The sequence below is a fragment of the Onychomys torridus genome, chromosome 12 (genome assembly GCF_903995425.1).
Source record: "Onychomys torridus chromosome 12, mOncTor1.1, whole genome shotgun sequence".
Lineage (NCBI taxonomy): Eukaryota > Metazoa > Chordata > Mammalia > Rodentia > Cricetidae > Onychomys > Onychomys torridus.
In genome coordinates this window covers 14,739,978-14,762,075 of record NC_050454.1, presented here as the reverse complement: position 1 = coordinate 14,762,075, position 22,098 = coordinate 14,739,978, and the positions used below count along the sequence as shown (strand labels likewise).

The 22,098-nt window shown below is 42.2% G+C and overlaps 1 protein-coding gene across 21 annotated transcripts in view; it reads left to right on the top strand.

Annotated features, from left to right (window-relative positions):
- Kalrn (kalirin RhoGEF kinase) overlaps nt 1-22,098 on the top strand; it is a 599,822-nt gene that overhangs the window by 273,944 nt on the left and 303,780 nt on the right. For all 21 annotated transcript variants that reach the window (XM_036203323.1, XM_036203328.1, XM_036203326.1 and 18 more), the window contains exon 10: nt 2,534-2,656. In XM_036203323.1, the coding sequence (XP_036059216.1) occupies nt 2,534-2,656 (123 nt within the window). The remainder of the gene's footprint in view (nt 1-2,533; nt 2,657-22,098) is intronic.

Sequence of the window (22,098 nt, the reverse complement as noted above, 5' to 3'; positions counted from 1 at the left end):
AGGTCATGGGTCAGGATCAAGAGAGCTTGTGTTATACATGTGTGTATGGGGGATAAGGGCTCCAGCTGAAACATCAGAAACAAATCCAGCAGAAATCACTTTCAATAGCACTTTATCTATTGGTTATATGCATGTATCCCTAAGTACTTTTTCCATAAGTATATCTAAAGTAATTTTATTCATTTGCTAAATCAATTGCTTTTTTATTTGCTGAACTGATTTCCACACAGTCTTTGAATGCTTATCCAGGTTGCATGTATTTCTCCACACCTTTAGATCTTGGGCAGAAGCTGTACTGAGTGTTCCTAGTATAACATCACAGAATAATTGAAGTTATGTTAAACTGAATAAAAGCCTCTCAAATATGAAATAAATAGTTTTTTGAGTAATGAAAGCGGAGCTAATTAAGTAAGCTAAGTGGCCCTCACTGAAAATGAGGAATAGCTGTTTTAAGGAAAGCTGGATTACTTTAAAAGGTAACAAACTGCTCTTTTTTAAAAAAAATCTTAAAAATTATAGAATCATACCCCCGCCATGGAGTGAAAAGAGGAACTGTGTGTGAAGTGGGTAAAAAGCAATCCTCTTCCACCAATATGGTTTAGAGTGGCCGGTTTTCTTAATGCTAGTGATAATACTTTTAAAAATCCGTAAACATTATAAGGGACTGTGGAGATAATCTGGCTAGTGAGGTGCTTTCCTTGACCTGAAGACAGAACCTCAGAGCTCCTCTCTTTGCTGCCTGGCCAGGGTTTGAAAAGCCAGACTCTATCACTACCATGGTTTTCTTCCCACAAATGTACCTCCAAGGGTCTCTCTGTGTGTATAGAGCCAAGTGTGTCACTGGAAGTGTTTTACACCTCCATTCTGGGGCTGGAGAGACAACTCGCCTTGAAGAGCATTTGGTACTCTTGCAGAGGACCCGCCAAGTTCAGTTTCCAGCACCCACACCTGGCAGCTTACAATCACCTGTAACTCCAGTGTCAGAGGATCTGACACCCTCTTCTGACCTCTGTGGGCACTCACACACTTGTGGCATATATATACAAAGACACACACACATGAAATAAAGACCTACATGCCTAATGCTTAAACAGTCATGAGTGGGGGCATTCTTTTCTGAATTATAATGGGTAATTTAATTACATGACTCTCCATGCTTATACTTGGAAGTTTGTTAACCTCATTTCTGCGTTCCCATACATCTTTCTTACTAGCACCATCTGGTATGGACTTTTGAAAGTGATAGGGAAGCCTTCAAAGACTCTCCTACTTTGCGCATCGCAGACATTGAGTGATCTCAGTGTCCAAAGAAGTGACACCAGGGGCTGAATTCTGTATAGGAAGAGTTCGCATGTCTGCAGCCTGTGGAGTGGTTGAGTCTGCCTCTGTTTGCTACAGGGAAGTCCCATCACCTTTAGACAAACCTACTTCGTCTGAATCACTCTCCAGAAACTTCCTCTCAGCATCTGAGAAGGCTGTTAGATCATTAATCAGGTGTTCGGTATTCCATGAGAGCAGGACGGGCCCAATGGTATGGCGGTAGTACATCACAGGCTTAACTCTAACTTAACTGGAACTAGCATCAGCTCCTTAGAGACTAGACAACAAGCTGCCTCCATTTTTCCTGGGACACATATCTGTGAGGTGTAAATTTTTTTTTAAGCTTTGGTTCCCTCTCCATTTCAAGATCTTGTGCACCTTCCCAAGCATCCCTTAGGAAAACATTTCTCACCTTAACATCTCCTCTTTCCTCCCCTACTGCCACGGCCACTGCTACTCCAAGCTTAAATATTGAGGAAAATGTCTTCAGGTTAAATCACTAAGCCTGTGAGAACATGGAGTCTCTACTGCATTCTAGCCAAATAAATACTCTAGGCCCATGGATGTAGAGACCTTAGCTTTGGTTGGTTGGTTGGGAAGAGGTGGCAAGAAGGCAGAGGAGGTTATTGTCCTTATGGTCTCCTATGGATGGGGGTGGAAGACTGAGCTTCCAGAGTACAAGAAGGCAGGGGCCTGTGACAAGGACTACTGCTGTGACATTTTATGGTGAAGTGAGGGTGAGCAGCTGAGTCCTACTTCACTGCTGTGACCTCATTTCCTGTCAGTGTGGCTGACCTTATTTGATGAGGTAGAAACCATGAAGAGGTTCACCTGGGTCTGGCAGCCTGTGCTGCTGGTTTAAAACAATGGACTGGCATGTGGGAAATCCTGCATTCAATCCTCAGCACCAAATAATAAAAAGTAATAGCAAAAAAATAGTAATAAATTAAATAATGGAGTGACTAGGGCTTTTAAAACCAAAAAAGCAATGGGAAACTGTTCTAGAGATCAAAATGGCTGAGTTGAAGTTATTTAAGGCTGGGACTGTTCCATTGGCAATGACTGTGTTCATAATGGATTGGGCATTTCTCTCTGGACTACTGCTATCATGGGCATGGGGTGGGGTGAGGAGGCTTCAAGCAGTTGTACACGGTGCCACATGTCTTTCCTTCTTCTGAGGAATCAGTGTTGTCTGTCTTCCTTCTCCGCCCAGGTGCTGGACTGGATTGAAAACCATGGTGAGGCCTTTCTCAGCAAACACACTGGGGTCGGGAAGTCTTTGCATCGAGCACGGGCCCTCCAGAAGAGGCACGATGACTTTGAAGAAGTGGCTCAGGTGAGTGTGTGTGTGTGTGTGTGTGTGTGTGTGTGTGTGTGTGTGTGTGTTAGATGGAAGTATGTTGGGTTGAGAGTCTACATCTGCTGTTCTTTCCGCCTAATATGAGAAGGCCTTTGTCTTCCCTTAGAAGCCACTAGGTGAGTGGCTAGTAGACCCCCATGTTTCAAGATCTTAGAAAAATCTTCCTACTGCTATGATCTAAAAAATGTCTTGTCCACAAGGTGGTGCTGGCAGAAGGGCAATGTTATCAGACCCATCATTAGCCCAAGGTTCCTGCTTTGGACTGTCATTCCTCATAAGTGGGAGCTAAAAACTACCCCAGCCCTGCTTGCAAAGCTGTGCGCCATCAAGACCTGAAGGAAGAGATGGCACCTGGTTCTCAGCTACGTACCTACAGAGTACATGTACCCAGAGAGTGTTCCTAGGATCACTTGCATCTTTAGTATAAAAATGTACTCAAAATTCGATCTTTTAGCCGAGGACACACATTCAAAAGAGCACTGTTTTCTAATTTGGGCAAGGATATGGTTTGAATGGCTGGTTATTTGTCTACCTCTAAAACTTAACCTGCTTCTGTTATATTTGTCTTTTGGGATATTTTCCAAATAGATCCCGAAAACCTTCATCTTCAAGATGAAGTATTGCAGCACAGTTGTTTTTGAAGGTATGATCAGTTATAGTGGAAAGTAAAACTCTTAAGAATGGGGTTAGGCAGGTTGTCCAAATGGGATGTAGGGGTCAGCTCACTGGAGTAGCAGGGATAATAAAGCTATGTCTTATCACATCACAGCTTTAGCCAGAGATGGCTGTGATCCCACATGCAGGCAGCCTTCAATGTAGATGCTACCCTAAGCCTGAGCCCTCATCTTGGAAGGCAACCAGCCCCCTGTAGGTTCAAAAAGAGGACCCATCTAGAACCAAATGAAGGCGGAAGAGCTATGGAGCATTCCTGTGTCTCTAGGGGACCTTCAAGAATATGAGAAAGAAATAGAGAAAATGATGGGAGAGAAGAAAGCAGTCATACAAGAGGCAGAAAGCCCTGTTCGAAGTTATCTGAACTTAGGCAATGTAGGTGGTGGGACAAGCCACATGTGAGAACCTTGGCATGGTGATGGGTATATAAAATGATGTGTCAGTATAGAAAAATATACAGATTCCTAATATATATATATTAGGAATATATACACATGGTATATTCCTAAGAGGAGTGAAAATAAGGTATTTGTACCTCCCATATTCCCAGAAACATTATTTCACAAGAGCTCAAAGGTGGGAGCAGCACACATATTACATTCATCAGAGGAGGAACAAATGAACAAATGTGATATATACATACAATAAATTATCATTCAACTTTAAAGGGGGAGGAAGTGCCAGCAGGTGCTAGAGTGTTGATGAAGTCTTATACTAAAGGAAGTCAACCAGTCACAATATGTATGGTTCCACTCTTATCCAGAGAGCCTGGTGCAAGCCAAGTTCATAGACAGAGGAGAGTGGTGGTTGTCGGGGAGTACAGAAGTGAGGGTGTTACTGTGTCACAAAGTTTGGTTTTGGAAGATGACTTCCTAAGATACATGGTTGTGATGGTTGCACAGAACTTTACACTTAAAATTGTAAATGGGATTTATGGTGTGCATATTTTACTACAATTGTTAAATATAATATTATGGGGCTTTTTGAGAATTTTACATATACATTCACTCCCCCTACTCCTCTCAGACCCACTCTCTACCTCCCCACTGACTCCCAACTTCCTATCTTTTCTTAAAACATAAAAATAAAAACTCGTTGAGTCTAATTTGTGCTGCCCATATACACATGGGTATGGGGGCATCCACTGGAACATGGTCAACCTACCAGACCACACCTTTAAAGAAAACTTGACTCTCTTCCCCAGAAACCGTCAACTGTCAGTCGCTCCTCAGCTAGAGGTGAGGGCTCATGAGCCACTGCCCCATGTTTTGTTAGTCGTATGAAGACACTCTGCAGGACAAGTGGTGCTTGACCCATGTTGTATGAACACGGGTGCTCTGTGGGCTCTAAGGAACAAGATATAGCCCTGATCCAGGTGCTCTGGATTTCTCTCTAGTCTGTTAGGACACAAGGGTTGGAAGAGAACATGTGTATTCCTCTACAGAGTGGAGCTGTTGTACATGGGTGGTCTCTTAGAGTAGATCCAACCCCTAGTTTCACTGTTCCTCTTCTCTGAGCTGTCCAGACCCTCCTTTTGTTCTGGAAGGATGTCACCAAAGAGACCCTCAGCCCAGACTTAGCTCAGCTTTCCTTGGTGTCTTCTCATTGTCTGTAATGGGCTATGGCCTCAAAGACATCTCTAGTCTTGGTTTGCAGGCCTTGAAAGGCTTATTGGCTTTTGTGTGTTGTTATGTTCAGATAAGCCCGTGTCCACCATGACCCCATTTCTTCTGATTTTTCCACCAATGCCTGAAAATCCTTACATGTGGAACCATGTTTTTCAGTTATCAGAAGAGGCACACACTAACTTAAATTCATACTAAAGAAAGAATGGACACATTTTTGAGTTATGGATAGATAATATCAGCTAGAAGACAACATGGAGGTTTAGGAAGTTTCTTAATGTGGCCACATCACCTTGCTTATCAGTAGCTCTGCTGAGATTATCCAGGTATGTCCAGAGACATCTTTGAGTCCTCCTTCTGTCTTTATTGTGTATAGGAGCTGGGTATAAAAATTGGTTCTGAGTGTCCATTGGCATATACAGTATATGTGACTTTAAAAAGAACGGGGAGAAGAGGGAAGCAGCAGTGCCATCCTGTTCGGCAGCCTTGGCAGTTTTTCTCTGACCCTGCCAATGAATAGTTCATCTCTCCCTGCATGGGCTTTCTGATTGGACTCCATCTTTTTTTTTTCAAACAGAAGGGCATTCTAACTTCTAAAAGGCTCACGATTATATATTCTATAAAGAGGAACGAGGTGGGCTGAAAGGTTAGAGCCTGAGCAAGGGGGTCACGAGCTTTTGTGAATGGGCCAGTAAAGGTGGAGGTTGTGGTTTGAAAATGAATCAGACCTCTTCCTTTGTCCCCTCCCCACTCTGAAGTATTTGAGCTGTTTAGCAACCTTGACTTTATGTTTTTCATAAGAAAATCAGACTACAAAAAAGAGTAAATGGACTGTCAGTAGCTACCTGCCTGAGACTGGATCTGCTCTATGGGACATGGTTACTGGGAGATGAAGACAGAGCAATCCCACAGGAAAGGTTTGTTTTTCTTTTGCTTCTGGTCTCAGTTAGGTGAGGGCTATTGGAAGGAAGTGATCTAAACACAAAGTGTATTTTTTTTTTTAGATGGAATCTCTTTTATACATTCAAGGCTGATCTGGAACTCACTAGTAGTCCAGGCTAGCCTCAAACTTGTCCTCCTGCTTAAGTCTGCTGAATGCTGGGATGATAGGTGTGTGCCAACACAGAAAATCAATAAGAGAGAGCCATGACAAAAAGCCACAGCCCTTGTTCCATGTTCTTTGGGTTTGGTGTGGTAGGCATGGCCAGGAAGGGTAAAGTTCATCATGTGTCTACAGCGCATGTTGTAGACTAGCAAATTGGGGTTACTTCTAAGCAGTGATCTAGAGGGCTGTTCATCTTTTAACCTCATCATCTTAGGAGACTTTGACGTAAGGCTGACGTGAGGGGTGAGTTCTAAGCACGTATTCTCTGTACTTAGGTTTTAAGTCGGGTCAGGGAGAAAGCTACTACATCTGTTATGGTTCCCAGAAATGTGGTTTTCTGAAGGGAAGAGCAAGCACTCGAGCAAAGGAAATGGCTAACCCTGAGGAGAGCTTGAAGGGCAGTAAAGCCCCTGAACAAATGCATCTTCATTTTAGGATGGTGGAGGTACCTATGATTGGACACCCTGAGGTAAAGACAGTTAAGGCAACTATTCAGACAGTCGTAAATTCTATGAAGAATCAGTATAGCAATCCATTATCCACCACTGAACATTTGTTTTTGTTCATGATCGCTCTTGAATACATTTGAAAGAAATGCAAATTATTTAGAGATAAAGTATTTAGAAGTATCTACACCATCCTGCAGATGGCGCTGTTTGAACAAGCTACCTTATAGCTATGCAGTGGAAAGGCAGTAGTACCTAGAACCTGCCAGATGGGTGGGGGCAGGAGGCATTCAAAGTGCAGGTAGTGAGGGCCTAGGCAGGGATACTCCAGGGAATCTGTGTCCACAGACCTTCCAAGTCTGCATCACTTAGTTTGCTTTGCTCCTGTAGGAGACGTGACACCCTGACACTGATAGATGTACCCCCTGATCCTGCTAAAAAAAAAAAATCTAAAAAACTCAATCCAAGTTGTCCGTTAACTCACCAAATGGCCCAGCCATAGAATAAAGCAGATTTTAAGAGGCATTTATATCCACGAGGACCATTGTCATTGGGATAATGAACGGGCATGAATTGTTGCCCTTAGTAGCATGACCGTGAGGGGATAGATGCTCCCACGTCTTTGCAGGTGACAGACTGGAGTGTAGTACTGCTGTATTGGCCTGAGATACCGCTATGTGGTAGGAAGGCACTCAAATGCCCGTGGTTTAGAGAGCAGCTGTGCTGCCTGGTGAGTGGCCTGTTTTATGGTCTCATTATCTGGAAGGCCAGATTTTCTATAAGCCTAGGTAGCCCCAAATTAGAAGCATTTACATTTGAATATACATTGCCTAAAGTCTCAACACACCAAATCACATTCCAGCAGCTAAGCACATTTAAGTAGCATTAGTGCAATAGTTTGGAAAGAATCGACGATTTAAAGAAATAATAAAACATGGACATGATGAAGTAATTCAGTCAATATCTCTCCATTTAATTGTTTTGCTGTATGATGCCCTGGTTGTTGGGTTTCTTTCCCTCAAATATGAATAGAATACATTTAAAAATCCATTCTGCATTTGAGACCAAACTAAAATGTGTGGAAATAGAAGGACTAGCGGATCAGTATATCTTTGATAACTGGATAGTCAAAGTGTCCTCAATGAACCTGTGGTACTATAGGCAAATAAGCCAGGGTTGTGCATAGGGTTAAGAGCCTGTGCCCTGAAATCTGGCCATTAGCCATCATTAATATCCATGCACCATGAAGTCTCATTGTTGAGCATTGAGACATACTGTTTCTATAATCTAATAAAAACATGACAAGCATATTTGGTCTCTGAAAAGTTTCAACTTAAGAGAAGAAAAATTATTTTCCCCTTTGGAGTTTTCAAAGAGAATTGTGGGTGAAAGCTAAGAATAACGTTACTTCGTCTGGCGATCCAGTAAACATGGCTGCCGACGGGTGGCGTGGTGACCTTTGGAAATGAGTTGCATCTTCTCTTGAGCCCAAAATGATGGCCATTTATAGCAGCTGCAGACGAGAGCAGATGGTAAAGGTAGGAGAGTCCAAACAGAGGCCTTTTTACACTCTGGCTTCTTCGCAAGGACGAAAGGTTTCTAAGCAGATGAAAAAGTTCTGAAGGAGAAAGCCAAGCAAATGTATAAAATGTAATGTCATGAAGTTGGCAAGGGGAAGGATGTGAAGAAGGCTGGAGATGAAGCGCAGTCCTGCCCTTCAGATTTCATGTGACATTTCAGATGGATTCAGGACATTGCCTTGCCTCTGTGGACACCAGGGAGAAGTCACAAGCTTGAACTGATGGAGAAAGGATTTTGTGAGCACTCTCATCGGGGTGGGGTGGGGTGTTTTATGTGTGGATAACACCCAACCAAGAGTCCTAAGGTCATTTTGTTTGATGTGAATAATTGGGGTAGGTGCCCCTATTGATGATATTATGGTTAGGTCACTACACATCCCTTATCAAGCCTGTGGATTAATTAATCTGCCTCTGTTTCTACCTCCTGCACATTCAGAAGCCATGGGGCTGTGTTCCTAATGGCATTAACAAACTGAAAGACTCCCTAGCACAGGTGGTGTTTTCAGCTTTCTTTCCATGCAATGTAGTGACTGGCAAAGAAGGGCAGCTTTGAGAAACAAATGGCTGGCTGTGTGAAGCATATTTCTGAAAGGTTTCTGGACTGTGTCTGCAGAATGAGCAGGATGCACTCTGGCAAGGGATGGAGTGCCTCCTGTGAAGAAGGGGAAAGGATACCAATTGTAAGAGAACCCTGCTGATCTGTGTAGAAGGATTTAAATGAGTTTGAAGGAAATTCATTTCCTGGGAAAATAATCCCAGGAAAGCCAATACCAGAAACGCCTCAGGCTCCACACAGGTAGTGTAGAGAGCAGCACTGTGAAGAAAATACTCTTAGGTTAAAAGTAAGAAAGCCCCAACAAGTAAAATTTCAATCTGCACTTGGGTTATTTTTCTAAAATCCAACGTATGACAAGTGCTACACGTAGTACACTTGATCATTGGACACAAGAAGACAAATGTAGCAAATGTCCCTGTGGCCTCAGTGGATCAAACCACTCAACTAGAAAAGTGGCCACTGAAGAGGAGTCTCCAATAGGAGAGAGGCTAGATCAGGGAGTTCCATGCAGTCCATGTCTTCATAGAGTCTACAGCTGGAGGGTAGTAAGAAATACAAAGAAACAATACTAAAACACAAGACACACATACACACAAGCCATAGTTTGCTCTGACAGACGGAGGCGATGAAGATGCTACTCTGATGTGGTTCTAGTTCTGGAGGAAACCATGGTGGTGAGGGTAGTTTTCATTTTCCAGCTTTTCCTGGCAAGTTTGCAACAACACAGTTCCAACACACACACACACACACACACACACACACACACACACACACACACACACACACACGTTTGTTAAACTGTTAAGAGCAAAGGTTCTACATAGTAGAAAGTAAATAATAATGTATTTCCTTAAAACCTCAAACACTGTTTGGCTGTCTCAACTCCCAAGAAACTTAGTTTTTAGAGGCCAAGGGTTTATACTATTCCTGGAGCACAGAAGCATGATAAAGGCTTTTGAAAGATAATATAAACTAAAATAGAATCTTTGCATCAGAAAAAGGATTTTTTTCTATAATCTCACTCTTTAGATCACATATAGTATACCTAATTCTGGAAATTATGCTTTCAAAAGATACTGACAAACGTAATGTAGCTGTTGGAAGGCTGCCAGGAATGTGAAATTAAAGGATTGGATACATCCAATTTGAATAAATAGTGCTGTGAGCGTTTGAATATTAAATGACCCCCATGGGGCTCATATATTGAAGCCTGGGTCCTGAGCTGGTGGTGCTGTTTGAGGAAGTTCTGAAAGCTTAGGGAAGTAGGACCCAACTAGAGGAAGTAGGTCACTAGGGGCAGTTTCTTGGGGACTGTTTTGTCCCTGGGTCCTTCCTCTTTCTGTTACTCTAGTTCCTGGCTACCATGAGGTGAATGTTTTCCACCACATCCCACAACTATGATGCTTACTAAAGTCTCCAATGGGCCATTTTTGTTCATCAATCTGAAAGACTATACAGATGCTGAATTTTCTTTCTTAGGATTTGATCCCATCAACCACAACCTCCTTTTCAAGTTCTCTTCCCCCTCAGACTTGAATGATGGGCTTCTGTTCTTCTGTTGCCTTTCTGCCTGGTACTTCTTACGTTCTTCCCTGCAGCATGGGCTCCTCAGACCTTCTCTTCATGCACATGCCCTGAATACTCTAGAGTCTTTCCTAGGTTTATCTTCTGTTGGCACCCAAATCCGTCTTCCATCTCTAATCTTACCCTGAGACCTATGTGCATAAACTCATTGGTTTTCTAGATACCTCTATTTTAATTTCTCAAGGAAAAATTCCAAGAGTCCATTTTATTATCTCCTTTGGACACTTCCCAGGCTTCTGCTTGCTCTTGTATTACCTGTAGTCATGGAGGGTAGCAGCTGCGCAGTTACTCAGTCTAGAACCTTGGAGTCATTCTTGGCTCTTTCTTTGCTTTCAGCCCTCACTGAGGTCATTGCAAAGGCTTATTGACTTCACCTCTTTAATGAGTCTCTTCTCCTTCATCCACATTGCACTGCTTTAGGTAAGAGTCTCATCACTTGCTGAGATCCCTGCCACAGCCTTCTGTTTTCCTTTACAGTCACCTTAAGTTCAGCTGCACATGGATACAAACTGATTTCTAAAACTACATGTCTCATCACACGATTCTTATTCCATAAGTTATGCAGGCTGTCTTAGTTCGGGTTTCTGTTGCTGTGAAGAGACACCATGACCATGGTCACTCTTATAAAAGAAAACATTTAATTGAGATTGGCTTACAGTTTCAGAGGTTTAGTCCATTATCATCGTGGCAAGAAATGCAAGTGGACATGGTGCTGGAGAAAGCTGAGAGTTCTAATCTTGATCCACAAGCAGCAGAAAGTAAACTGTCACACTAGGCGTGGCTTGAGCATATATGAGACTTCAAAACCATCCTCCACAGTGACATACTTCCTCCAACAAGGCCACACCTACTCCAACAAGGCCATTCCTCCTAATAGTGCCACGCCCTTGTAGTTAGATGTTTTCTTGTGTCCCACCTGGTCTGCAGCTGCCCAGACCCAAGTAAACACACAAGGGCTTATATTAATTAAAACTGCTCAGCCATTAGCTCAGGCCTACCACTGACTAGTTCCTACACTTAAACTCAGCTCATTTTTGTTAAACTATGTGTCGCCACATGTTCTGTGGCTTTAGCTGTGTGCCATTACATGCTGCTCCCTGGACAGTGGACTGGCATCTCCTGACTCAGCCTTCCTCTTCCCAGAATTCTCTTTGTCTGCTTATCCTGCCTATACTTCCCGCCTGGCTACTGCCCAATCATCATTTTATTAAACCAGTGTACAAAAGCATTATCCCACAGTACTCCCTATGGCCTTGCATTCAAACATGAGTCTATGAGTGCCATAACTATTCAAACCACTATAGCCATTGTGTTGTGAATCCATCAAAGGATTAATCCATTGATTATATATTACCTCCATGATTTTTTTGTCTCTGATTATGCAGTTTATCAAACTTATCATAGTACCTTTTCTGCAAATTCACTTGGCTTATACAAGGAGTTCCTTTCCTAGCCCCACAACATGTCTTTGCTGTGGCAGTCTTGGTTAGCTGTGCATTGTCCTTATGTCCTAACCCTGCTGTGACAAGTCTCGGATGTCATTACACTAGCCTCATCCCCTCCTCTGACTAATTTGTCTTTTTCTCCTGGCCCCTAGCGCAGTGAGGCAACCTGCAAGTACCACCTGAAAATCACACGAATAAATGGTACAGACTCAACAACTCCTTTGTTGAGTGGGCTTCAGGCCTGGTGATCTCTAAGGATGAGAGATGGGAGAGAGGTAGATTAAATGAATGCTGTCAGGTCCTAGCTCTACAACCATACACTGATAGAATAAGTGAGTTTGCAGTGAGATAATGGCAGCCTAGATGGAATTTAGCACTTTGAAAAACAAAACAAAACAGTCATCTGGGTTGCATTTTGAGTGATAATGATTTCTTTGACCATTTTTCTTTATTTATAAAAATATTTATGCTGAAGCTCTATAGAAAACCACTTCTGATAAGAAAATGGCATTTCTTCCTACGGCCTTTTGCTCAGCCCTACTCAGTTTCCATGGTTTCTCCAGAGGAAGTTTTAGCCACCCTACGCTAAATAGGGGGAGCTTGGTATTTTTTCAGGATTTCACTGCGTGGTCTAGGCTGATCTTGGATTCACACTCTTCCTCCTTCCATCACCTCCCTCATACTTAGATGACAGGAACTGCACCACCATGTCTGACCTTTTAAAAACAATCTTAAAGGCCAAAACAAAACCAAAAGTAAAGGTTGTACACTGATTTTATATTCAATATTCTAATTTGAATCAGGGCAACTCATCAGATCCAATGTGTCATATTTGATGGTTGCCAATTTTTTCTTCTTTTTGAAATGATCAAAAAAAAAAAAAAACAATAACAATCATTAACCCCCTCCTGAGTACTTTTCATGTGTTGAACACTGTTCTAATTTTAAATAACATTTTATTCTTTGAGAATTTAATAAAACATATTTTGATCATATTCATCCTCCCAACTCCTCCTAGATCCCACTACCTCCCTACTCACCCAACTTCATGTTCTCTGTCTTAAAACAAAAACCACAAACCCATAGATCTCAATTTGTGTTCCTAAATATTCTTGGATGTGTGACCTGCCTTGAAGCTTGATCAACATAACAGGGGCCACACTCTTAAAGAAAACAGATGTTCCCTCTCCCAGCAACTATCAAATGCCAATATTTTCTGAGCTTTGGATGGGGCTTTATGCCCACTTACCCCTCTCTCTCCATGATGACATTTTGTCTGGCCTGAGCTTGTGCAAGTCTTTCCTGTGCACGCCATCACAATTGCTTTTAGTTCATATGTGCAACTGCCCTGTAGGGTCTGGAAACACTGCTGTTTCATTGTTATCTACCACCCCTGGCTTTTATAGTCTTTGAGAAGATCACCCTGAACCTTGGGAAGAGGGGTGCAATATAGATGTCCCCTTTAGAATGAGTGCCCTGTAGTCTCTTAGTCTTTGCACACTGACCAATTGTGGGTCACTGTGTTAATTGTCATCTACTGTGAGAGAAGTTTCTCAGATGAGGGTTGGGAGATACACTGCTTTATAGCTATAGCAGTAAGCCATGAGGAGTTGCTTTAGTGCTCTATCCACTTAGTAGATCCTCCCGTAGTACATAGTGAACTATCTAGCTCTGGGTTCTTGGCCCTGTTCACAGTGCCAGGTATGAGTGGTTGGTTACTCCCATTACATCTATACCACTATTGCACTGATTACACATCTTGCCTGGACAGTCATTATTGTAGCATGCGGTGTTCCCAGCTGGGCAAGATTGATGTTTTATTTTTCATCTTCAGTTGTGTGTATATCACAACCTTACAGCACTATAAAAAGCAGCCCTTAGGGAAGAAGCTTCTTCCATTATCTTCTTCAGTGTCTTCAAGCTTTCATTATTAAAGTCATCACTTCCTTAGTTACATGTATTCCAAGGTATTTTTTGAAGCTACTATAAGTGGGTTTGTTTCCCTGATTCCTTTCTCTCTGTTTTATCATTTGTATATAGGAAAACTACTGATTTTTTTGTGTGCTAATTTTGTATCTGATACTTTGCTGAGTATGTTTATCAGCTGTAGAAGGTTTTCTGGTGGAGTCTTTCTGTTCTTTCATGTATAGAACCTTATTAACTACAAATAAAGAAACTTTTACTTCTTTTTTCCCTACTTTTATCCCCTTCATCCCCTTCACTTGTCTTACTGTTCTAGCTAAGACTTCAAGCACTCTATTGAATATGAGTGGAAAGAGTGCACACCATTGTTTCACTCCTCATTTTAGTGGGAATGCTTTTTGTTTTTCTCTGTTTAGCATTATGTTAACTGTGGACTTGTTTTGTATGGCCTATATTATGTTGAGATGTGTTCTCTGCGTCCTTAGATCCTATAGGACTTCTATCATGAAAAATGTTGGATTTTGTAAATTGCCTTCTTTGCAGCTGATCATGTGGTTTCTGTCCTTGAGTCTAATTTATATGGTAGATTACATTTATGTTGAACCATCTCTGCATCTTTGGGATGAAGTTGACTTGATCATGGTAGATAATCTTTGAATGTGCTCTTAAATTTGGCTTGTAGGTCTTTTATTTAAATTTTGCATCTATGTTTCTCAGAAAAAAAATGCAATAATTTCCTTTATTTCTTGGATCTTTGTCTGATTTGGGTATTGGGGTATTCCTGACCTCATTAAAAAAAAAAAAAAAAAAAAAAGGTAGTTGTCTTGGTTTCTGTTCTATTACTCTGAAAGGACATCATGACCAAGGCAGCTTATAAAAGAAAGGATTTAAATTAGGGGCTTGCTTATAGTTTCAGAGGGTGAGTCCATGACCATCATGGCAGGGAGCATGGCAGCAGGCAAGCACTGGAGCAGTAACTGGGAGCTAACATCTGGGTCCACAAACCAGAAGCAAGGGGAGAAAGAGCTTGGGCCTAGCATGGGGTTTTGAAACCTCAAAGCCTATCCACCTCCTCTAATAGCAACACACCTCCTCGAAGGCCACACCTCTCACTCCTTCCTGAAACAGTACCGGGATCAAACATTTAAATATATTAGCCTATGGGAGCCATTCTTGTTCAAACCACCAGCATAGTGTTCCTTTTCTACTTTACAAAATTATTTGAGGGGTATTGTGTTAGTTCCTCTTTGAAGGTCCGGTAGAATTCCATGCTATATCCATATGGCCCTAGACTTTATTTAGTTAAGAGATTTTTAATTACTGCTTCTATCTCGTGGTTGTTACAGACCTATTTAAATTATTTACTTCATCTTGATTTAATTTTGGTAGGTCATACATGTCTAGGAATTCACCCATTCCTTTTAAATTCTCCAGCTTAGTAGATTTTTTTATTTTATTCTTCTTTTAGCAGATATGGATTTTTAAAGTGTGTTCTTATGGTTCTGTGGATTTCCTCAGTGCCTCAGTTGTAATGCAGTAAAATCAAAGGCTAAGAGGAAGCTAGTGGTGAACCTGCACATGGGAAATTATATACAGACCCCACAGCAAAGCAATTATTCAACCTTAGGGGACTTCAAACCCACTCTGCGATGACAAGCACTCGAGATTGAGTGAGAACTGCCAATTGCTGAAGCATACACTACGAGGATAATTTTCATCTCATGCTTGAAAGAACTCTTACAAAGTCAGTGTTAGTATTTTCCCAGCTTAGGAGTTGGGCTTGGTAAAGGAAGCAGGATCTGAGCCCAGCAGGGTGTCTTAGAACCCACGCTGCCAGCACACATCCATTTGGAGGAACCCAGAGAGTTGGGCTGACTCACCCCTTCTTTTGGTTGTTTTTCTAAAGGAAGTTTCTATGTTATTTTTGTTTATCTTTTATTTTTAATTATGAAGCTACGTGTTTTCAGTATAGAAAATTCAGACAAGTGACAAGGAACAAAAACAGTCCACCCACCCAGTTGTCTGACTGTCTCACAGTTGCTAATACTTGGTGTTTATTTTCCCAGATATTTCTCAATTTGCATTATGGGTATATTTTCTGGCCAGCTTTACTAAGGAAATAGCCATAGTAATGAATACATGCTATTTTTCTTTGTTAACGAAGTATTTAATATAAAGACTGTTTAAATTATTTTCCAGCTTCTAGTAACTTAATAGGCTATTAAAGCCAGTTATAATTGTAAGGTTATTAAAAAAAAAAAAAAAAGCAAGATAAGCATTGGAAACAGAGGGCCTGTTTTGAGTCAATCATGAAGAATCTTTTTCTCCAAGCCAGACATGGTGATACATACCTGTGATCCCAGTTTTTGGGGTGGGGCTGAGGGGGCATGGCAGCAGGAGGATGAGGAATTCAAGGTTATCCTCTGCTATATATTAAGTTTGAGGCCAGCCTGGGCTACATGAGATTCTACCTCAAAAAAAAGAAAACACAAACAACTCCCAAGGCCTTTCATGTTCCTCACTGCATGGTGAGGTGTGGACATTAGAGTTCTGCGGAGACTCAGCTGTAAACCTGGCTGGGGTGAGGAGTTAGTGCTTCTTGCAGTGGAGATGGGAGGGTTTGTGAGCAGTGAGGTGGCTCCACCCCCTGTCTTCCTGCTAGTCATTGTCTTCTTCCTCCTCTTCCTCCTTCTCTCCACTGCTTTCTTCCTGAGTCCTCCCCTGACCCTTCATGCCTCTTCTGTCTGAAGTGTGGTTTCATTCCGGTGGACAGTGTCTTCCACAACCCTGAGACCTCTGCAAGGCAGGTCCTTCCTTAGTGTGACACTCGGGACAGCAGAAGTAAATCTGGAGGGTCTGGCCTAATAGGAAAGGGTATTTGAGAACTCAGGGCTGAATGGGGAACCGGATACAGGCAATGAGTATCAGAAAGCAGTCCAAAGACCCCAAGTGAAAGAGCTCCTGGCTGTGTTAGGCAAACCCCAAACTACATCACCAACCGGAACAACCCACCAGGCACATCTGTGCTTGCTTTCTCTGCCAGTGAACAACTGGAGGCATTTTCATGAACCATTTGTTTGGAATAATTTTCAACAGGGAAAAACTCACTGCCAAGTTCTGACGGGAACAAATTTGAGCTCTTCACCTGGAAGCCAGGTTTAGAAAAGGACCAAAGTTTTTACAGCCTTCTACAGGTAGCTGGGGAGCATCCTAGCCTCATCAGGACCAGTGCCTATTTTTGCCCTGGAATACACAAAGCAAAAGCAAGGCTAATACATTGCCTGTGGGGTTAATGTAGAGATGGGTAGACAGATGTCCTTCCATAGTCTAGGAGCCAACAGCACAAAATTTGGGTAACCTCAGCTCTAATTACATAACTCCATGGTGTTTCACGTTGTGATCTATTTTGTACAATATATCTTAGACTCAACAATGCCAAATTCAGACGGAAATAGCTCTGGTGGACTTTAGTCCATCACATGCCTTGAATTTGAAAATATCATCCAGGGAGGAGGCAGTGAGAAAGTCTAAAAAGAGAACTCCAAACCCATGTGATAGGCTTGTTCCATTTTCACTTCTCTTCTCCATGAGGCTCGAACTCTGCCTAAAATTATGTGTTTGGGTCATTCTCATTTGCTTAAAAAGTTATAGCTAAAGAAGAAAGGGTTATTCAGAGCTAGACTTTGCATCAGTCAGACTTTCTGTTGCTGTTAGAAAATACCTGACAGATTTAAAAAAAAAAAAAAAATGAGAGGAAGAGAGTTTATTTTAGCCTGCAGTTTCAGAGCCCTGCTGTTTCTGTGTTGAGAAGCAGAGCATCATGGGATGCTGGGCAAAGATGGCCGGCCGAGAAGCACAAAGAGAGAGTTTCTGTACCCAAGGACTTTCTCTCACTCCTTTCCATTGCATCCCAGGCTGCAGGCTGTGGGATAATGCTTCCCACTTGGGGTACTTCTTCCCTTCTTAGCTAATCCTTCTGGAAGCAGATGGTCACAGATGGTCTGAGAAGTTTGCCTTCTAATCAGCTAGATGCTTTTCAATCCAATCAAACTGCCCATCATACCTTGGATCTGGTCCACCTGCAGAAGCTATCACTCTGGTGGAAGTTCTGCAAGTTTATAAGGTTAGAAAGAGTTAAAGTTTGGGCTTTATTCATAAAGTTATAGCCTATCATGGCTTAAGGGTATGACACCAGATGTGTGATACCAGCTGACCAGTTTTCTAGGTTTTCCTTTTTTTTGTTTGTTTTTTTTTTTTTTTTTGTTCTGTCTCTTCCATGAAAACCATTTGAACAGTGAGTACCACAGTCTCCCCACCTACAGAATGCAAATCACAGGTTCTTTCTGCTTTCTCCCCTATACGGGGAATAAGCTTCAATAGGATCAATACAGGGACTGGGACATGCGGGTAGGAGGCTCAGAGCCACCCTAGCAGAAACATAATCTTTCCAAGCCTCAGTTTCTGCATCTACAAAGTGGGAATAATGCCTCTTCCATCTTATTCAAAGTAGGCACTAAGTAAGATAATCCACTTAGTAGCACTTTCATATATTTAGAGCACAGAGCAAATGTAAATTGTTATCATTGTTATTCAGGAGACATGGTGACTGGATGAGATCATGTCTGGAACATACTCAGAAAAGAACTGAAGATACAAAAGAGATTGATGGTAGTGCAACAAAGTTGGGAGTTTCCCAAGAGAGGGAATGGGACTCTCTTAGTCCCACTGAACTCTTGACGCCCTGGGTTGCTTCACTGATTGAAGGCCAGGTTCCCAGGCTTGCTCACTGGATTAGCTGGAATTCTTTCCACATTCTTAAGCTAAGGCTAATGATGTGTTGAGCAAGGATCTTCTTTGTTCTCATGTTTATGTCAATTGGGTCAGTGAGACTTTGAGGGCAAAGACGTTGCAAATGGAAACAGTATTGAGCTTTGTCACCCGGGACAGTAGGTGTCCTTCCTTGTCTTCCTCACTTGCTGCTCCATCCCACCCTGCCTTCAGCCTTCCTTCCACACAATGATCACTTGCTCTGGCCTCTCTGACTCCCAAACCATCCTTCTCTGAGGGCAGCAAGGGGCGCTCTGCAGCCAGTGTTCCGTCATTAGCCTGGACAGATGGAGAAGCCCTCACTGGACAGATGGAGAAGCCCTCACTGGACGCCACCTCTTAACCTTTTACCAAGGTTCCTGGTGCCCCCTCTGACTGTTGTGTATGTCTTTTGCTTGGAAGACTACAGCTTTCTGCCTCACATTTTAGATTTTAAGGTTAGCTCGAAAGCACATTTCCTACTGAAAACTTCTCAAGGCTTCCCCATTTTGCCCTGGTAGCCTCTTTACCTAGCATGCCCCCAGTATTAGATTACCAATTGGTACTTAGTGTCTCACCTCATTTCTTTCATGTCCTTGGAGAGTGAACTGTTCTACATAATTTAATTTTATAGCGAACTAAGATTTTACCCTAAGGATCTCCTGCTGAAAGTCTCCTTTTGCGTTTACCAGTGGCCAATAATACACAGCTCTGAAGTACAGTCTATACTTTCTGCGCCTTATATACAGGGTATTGTATACATACCTCTCTTTTTGATGCCCTGGGCCCCACTAATTTCGGTGCTGAGTAGAGCTCCTGCCAAGGCCCAGTGTGGTGGCTAAGGTGGTTTTTCTGTCACCTTCATTGAGGGTTTCTTCCAACTCAGCACTGTGGTTCTCAGGCTGGCCTGTATTCAAGGGGCCCCGATAATGAAGCCAGTCCTTGCAGCAGTGTAAGTCACTCCTTGTGGGCCCTACAGCACCTCCCTGACCCATAGCCCTGTTTCTGTCAGGTGATGATGATGTTCTCGATAAATATCACCTTTTATTTGTTTATTTGATGTGTTTATGTATGAGCACGTGTGCCCATGCACACACTTATGCACCCCTATAGAGGTCAGGGGACAACTTGCAGGCATCCATGTTTTCCTTCCATCATGTGGGTCCCAGGGATCAAATTCAGGCTCTCAGACTTGGTATGCTACCAGCTGAGCTGTTCCACAAGCCCATGGCAATGATGGTTGTTTTGGATTTTGTTTGTTTGATTGATTGAGTTTTAGAGATAGGGTTTCTCTGTGTCACAGCCCTGGCTGTCCTGGAATTCACTCTGTAGACCAGGCTGGCCTCGAACTCATAGAGATCTGCCTGCCTCTGCCTCCTGAGTGCTGGGATTAAAGGTGTGCGCCACCACCGCCAGGCCTGGCAATGATGATTTTTAGCAGTACACTCATTTCTAAAGCTGAGTCCCAGTTCTGGAGTGGAACAGCAAGACTAAAGTGGAGCTGATTCTCCTAGCTCTGGGCCTCTCCATCAGCTGGTCCATGTTTACATCACTCCACCTCTGTTTTGCTGGTTTTTATAAAGAGAGATTTAAACCAGTTTCATCCCTGGAAGCAGCACAGACCAGCGTCGTGCCTGTCATTCACGCTGCTGTCGGCTCTGTGATGAAGCTTTGATAGGTGTCTGGCAGTGATGAGGAAGCCTTCAACTGGAATTTAGAGTCTCCAGGCCAGGGACCTGCCTCACTGATACACGTTCTCATTTGACGAATCTCTCACTTGTTTGCTGGGACAAACATCTGAGGGTCATGAATATATGTAGGATATATAATCTCTAAGGTTTCATAGGTGATTACTTTTACTCTGATCTTCTTTTGTATGTATTCACCATACCCAAACCATGCTGCTTCTAACCTACGGTGAGCAATGCCACCAAATTCAAACTGGGGAAGGGGAGATAGTATTGGATTGGAGCGAAAACAAGATTTCCAGGCTGTGGGATGATTTCACTGTGGTTGGCCAAACAGAATGCACCCCTCTCTAGGAATGTTTATAATGGTACTTTATTTGCATTCCTAAGCACACTCAAATCATCATCTTTTGATTGACAAATATATTGAATCTTTGCCTTTATCTTTTGAAACTTACTTTATTTTGTATTTTCCTAATTTTGAAGAAATTTTGTAGCATGTTGCAATGATACATGAACTAAAAAACTACTAATATCTTTCTGGTTCCTCATCCCACCTTTCCCAGATAATCATGGCAAATATATATATATATATATATATATATATATATATATATATATATATATATATATATATATATATAATCTGTTTATTTTTAGATTGATTAATTGCTAGAGAATGCCCTACATATAAGTGATTTTTTTCCAATAATAAAACCAATGCATGTCCATGATATAATAACTGGGAAACAAAGAAATAGTAGAGAAGAAAATCCATTGCTAATATTACTCAGAGATAACCACTGTTAATCCTGACCAACAAACTGTACCCAGCAGAACACCAAGCATGCTTTTTGGGGCCAACAGTGAACTCCCAGTCAACGCCTACCATTTGCCACTATGGGAACTCCTCCAGGTTCTCTTTCTTCCCTGGGCTTTCTTCTCTGTTATAATAGCATAACCCATCATGTATAATACTTCTAAGTTGATCCCCAACTGATAGCTATTATCGGTAGGTAGTATTTTAAAATAGAGAATACAGTTAGAACTGTGATTGGCTTTATCCTGACTTCTTCACTTAACATTTTATTAATTCTTCCTCAACTCCTTAAATGTTCTTTAAACACACAACTATGGTGGCCACATAATACTCTAACATGAGGATGTGGCAAAATATAGTGACCTGTTCTTTTTAACATATATCTTTATTAATCTTTGGAGGATTTTATAAGTTCATGCCATGTGTTTGATTCTATTCGCCCTCCACTCCTCTTAACACCTCCCTTCCCTACCACTTTCCAACTTGTGTCCTCTTTTTTATTATGTTTCTGTAACCCACTGAGTCAGGTTTATGTTGCCTGTAGACTCAAGGGTGTGTGGCCAGTGTTGTGAACCTACCAGAGGCCACACCCTTAAAGAAAACCAGTGCACCTTCTTCTAGGAGCTGCCAACTGCCAATAGGTCCTAAGCTTGGGGAAGAGGCTCGTGATGCCCACCCTTCTCCATGCTAGAATGTTGACTGGTTTGATCTTGTATAGGCAACCGCATCTACTGTGAGTTCATGAGTGCAGTGGTCCTGTCATTTCCAGAAGACACTGGAGTTTTGTTTTGTTTTTTCCATTTTGTTTGTTTGTTTTTTTGGGGGGGAGGGTATTGGGTTTTTTTGTTCTTTGTTTTTGTTTTGTTTTTTTTCTGAGACATGGTTTCTCTGTAGCTTTGGAGCCTATCTGGAACTCACTTTGTAGACCAGGCTGGCCTCAAACTCACAGATATCTGCCTGTCTCTGACTCCCGAGTGCTGGGATTAAAGGTGTGTGCCACCACCGTCCGGCTTAGAAGACACTCTTTTGATCCCACCCTCCCTGACCTCTGCCTTTTAGTATCTTTTCATTTTCTGTTCCATCTTGGCCTCTGAGGCTTAGAGGGTGGTTTAAACTGTTCTAATTGATAAACATTTGGGCTGTCAATAACTTGTAGTCTAGGATGTTG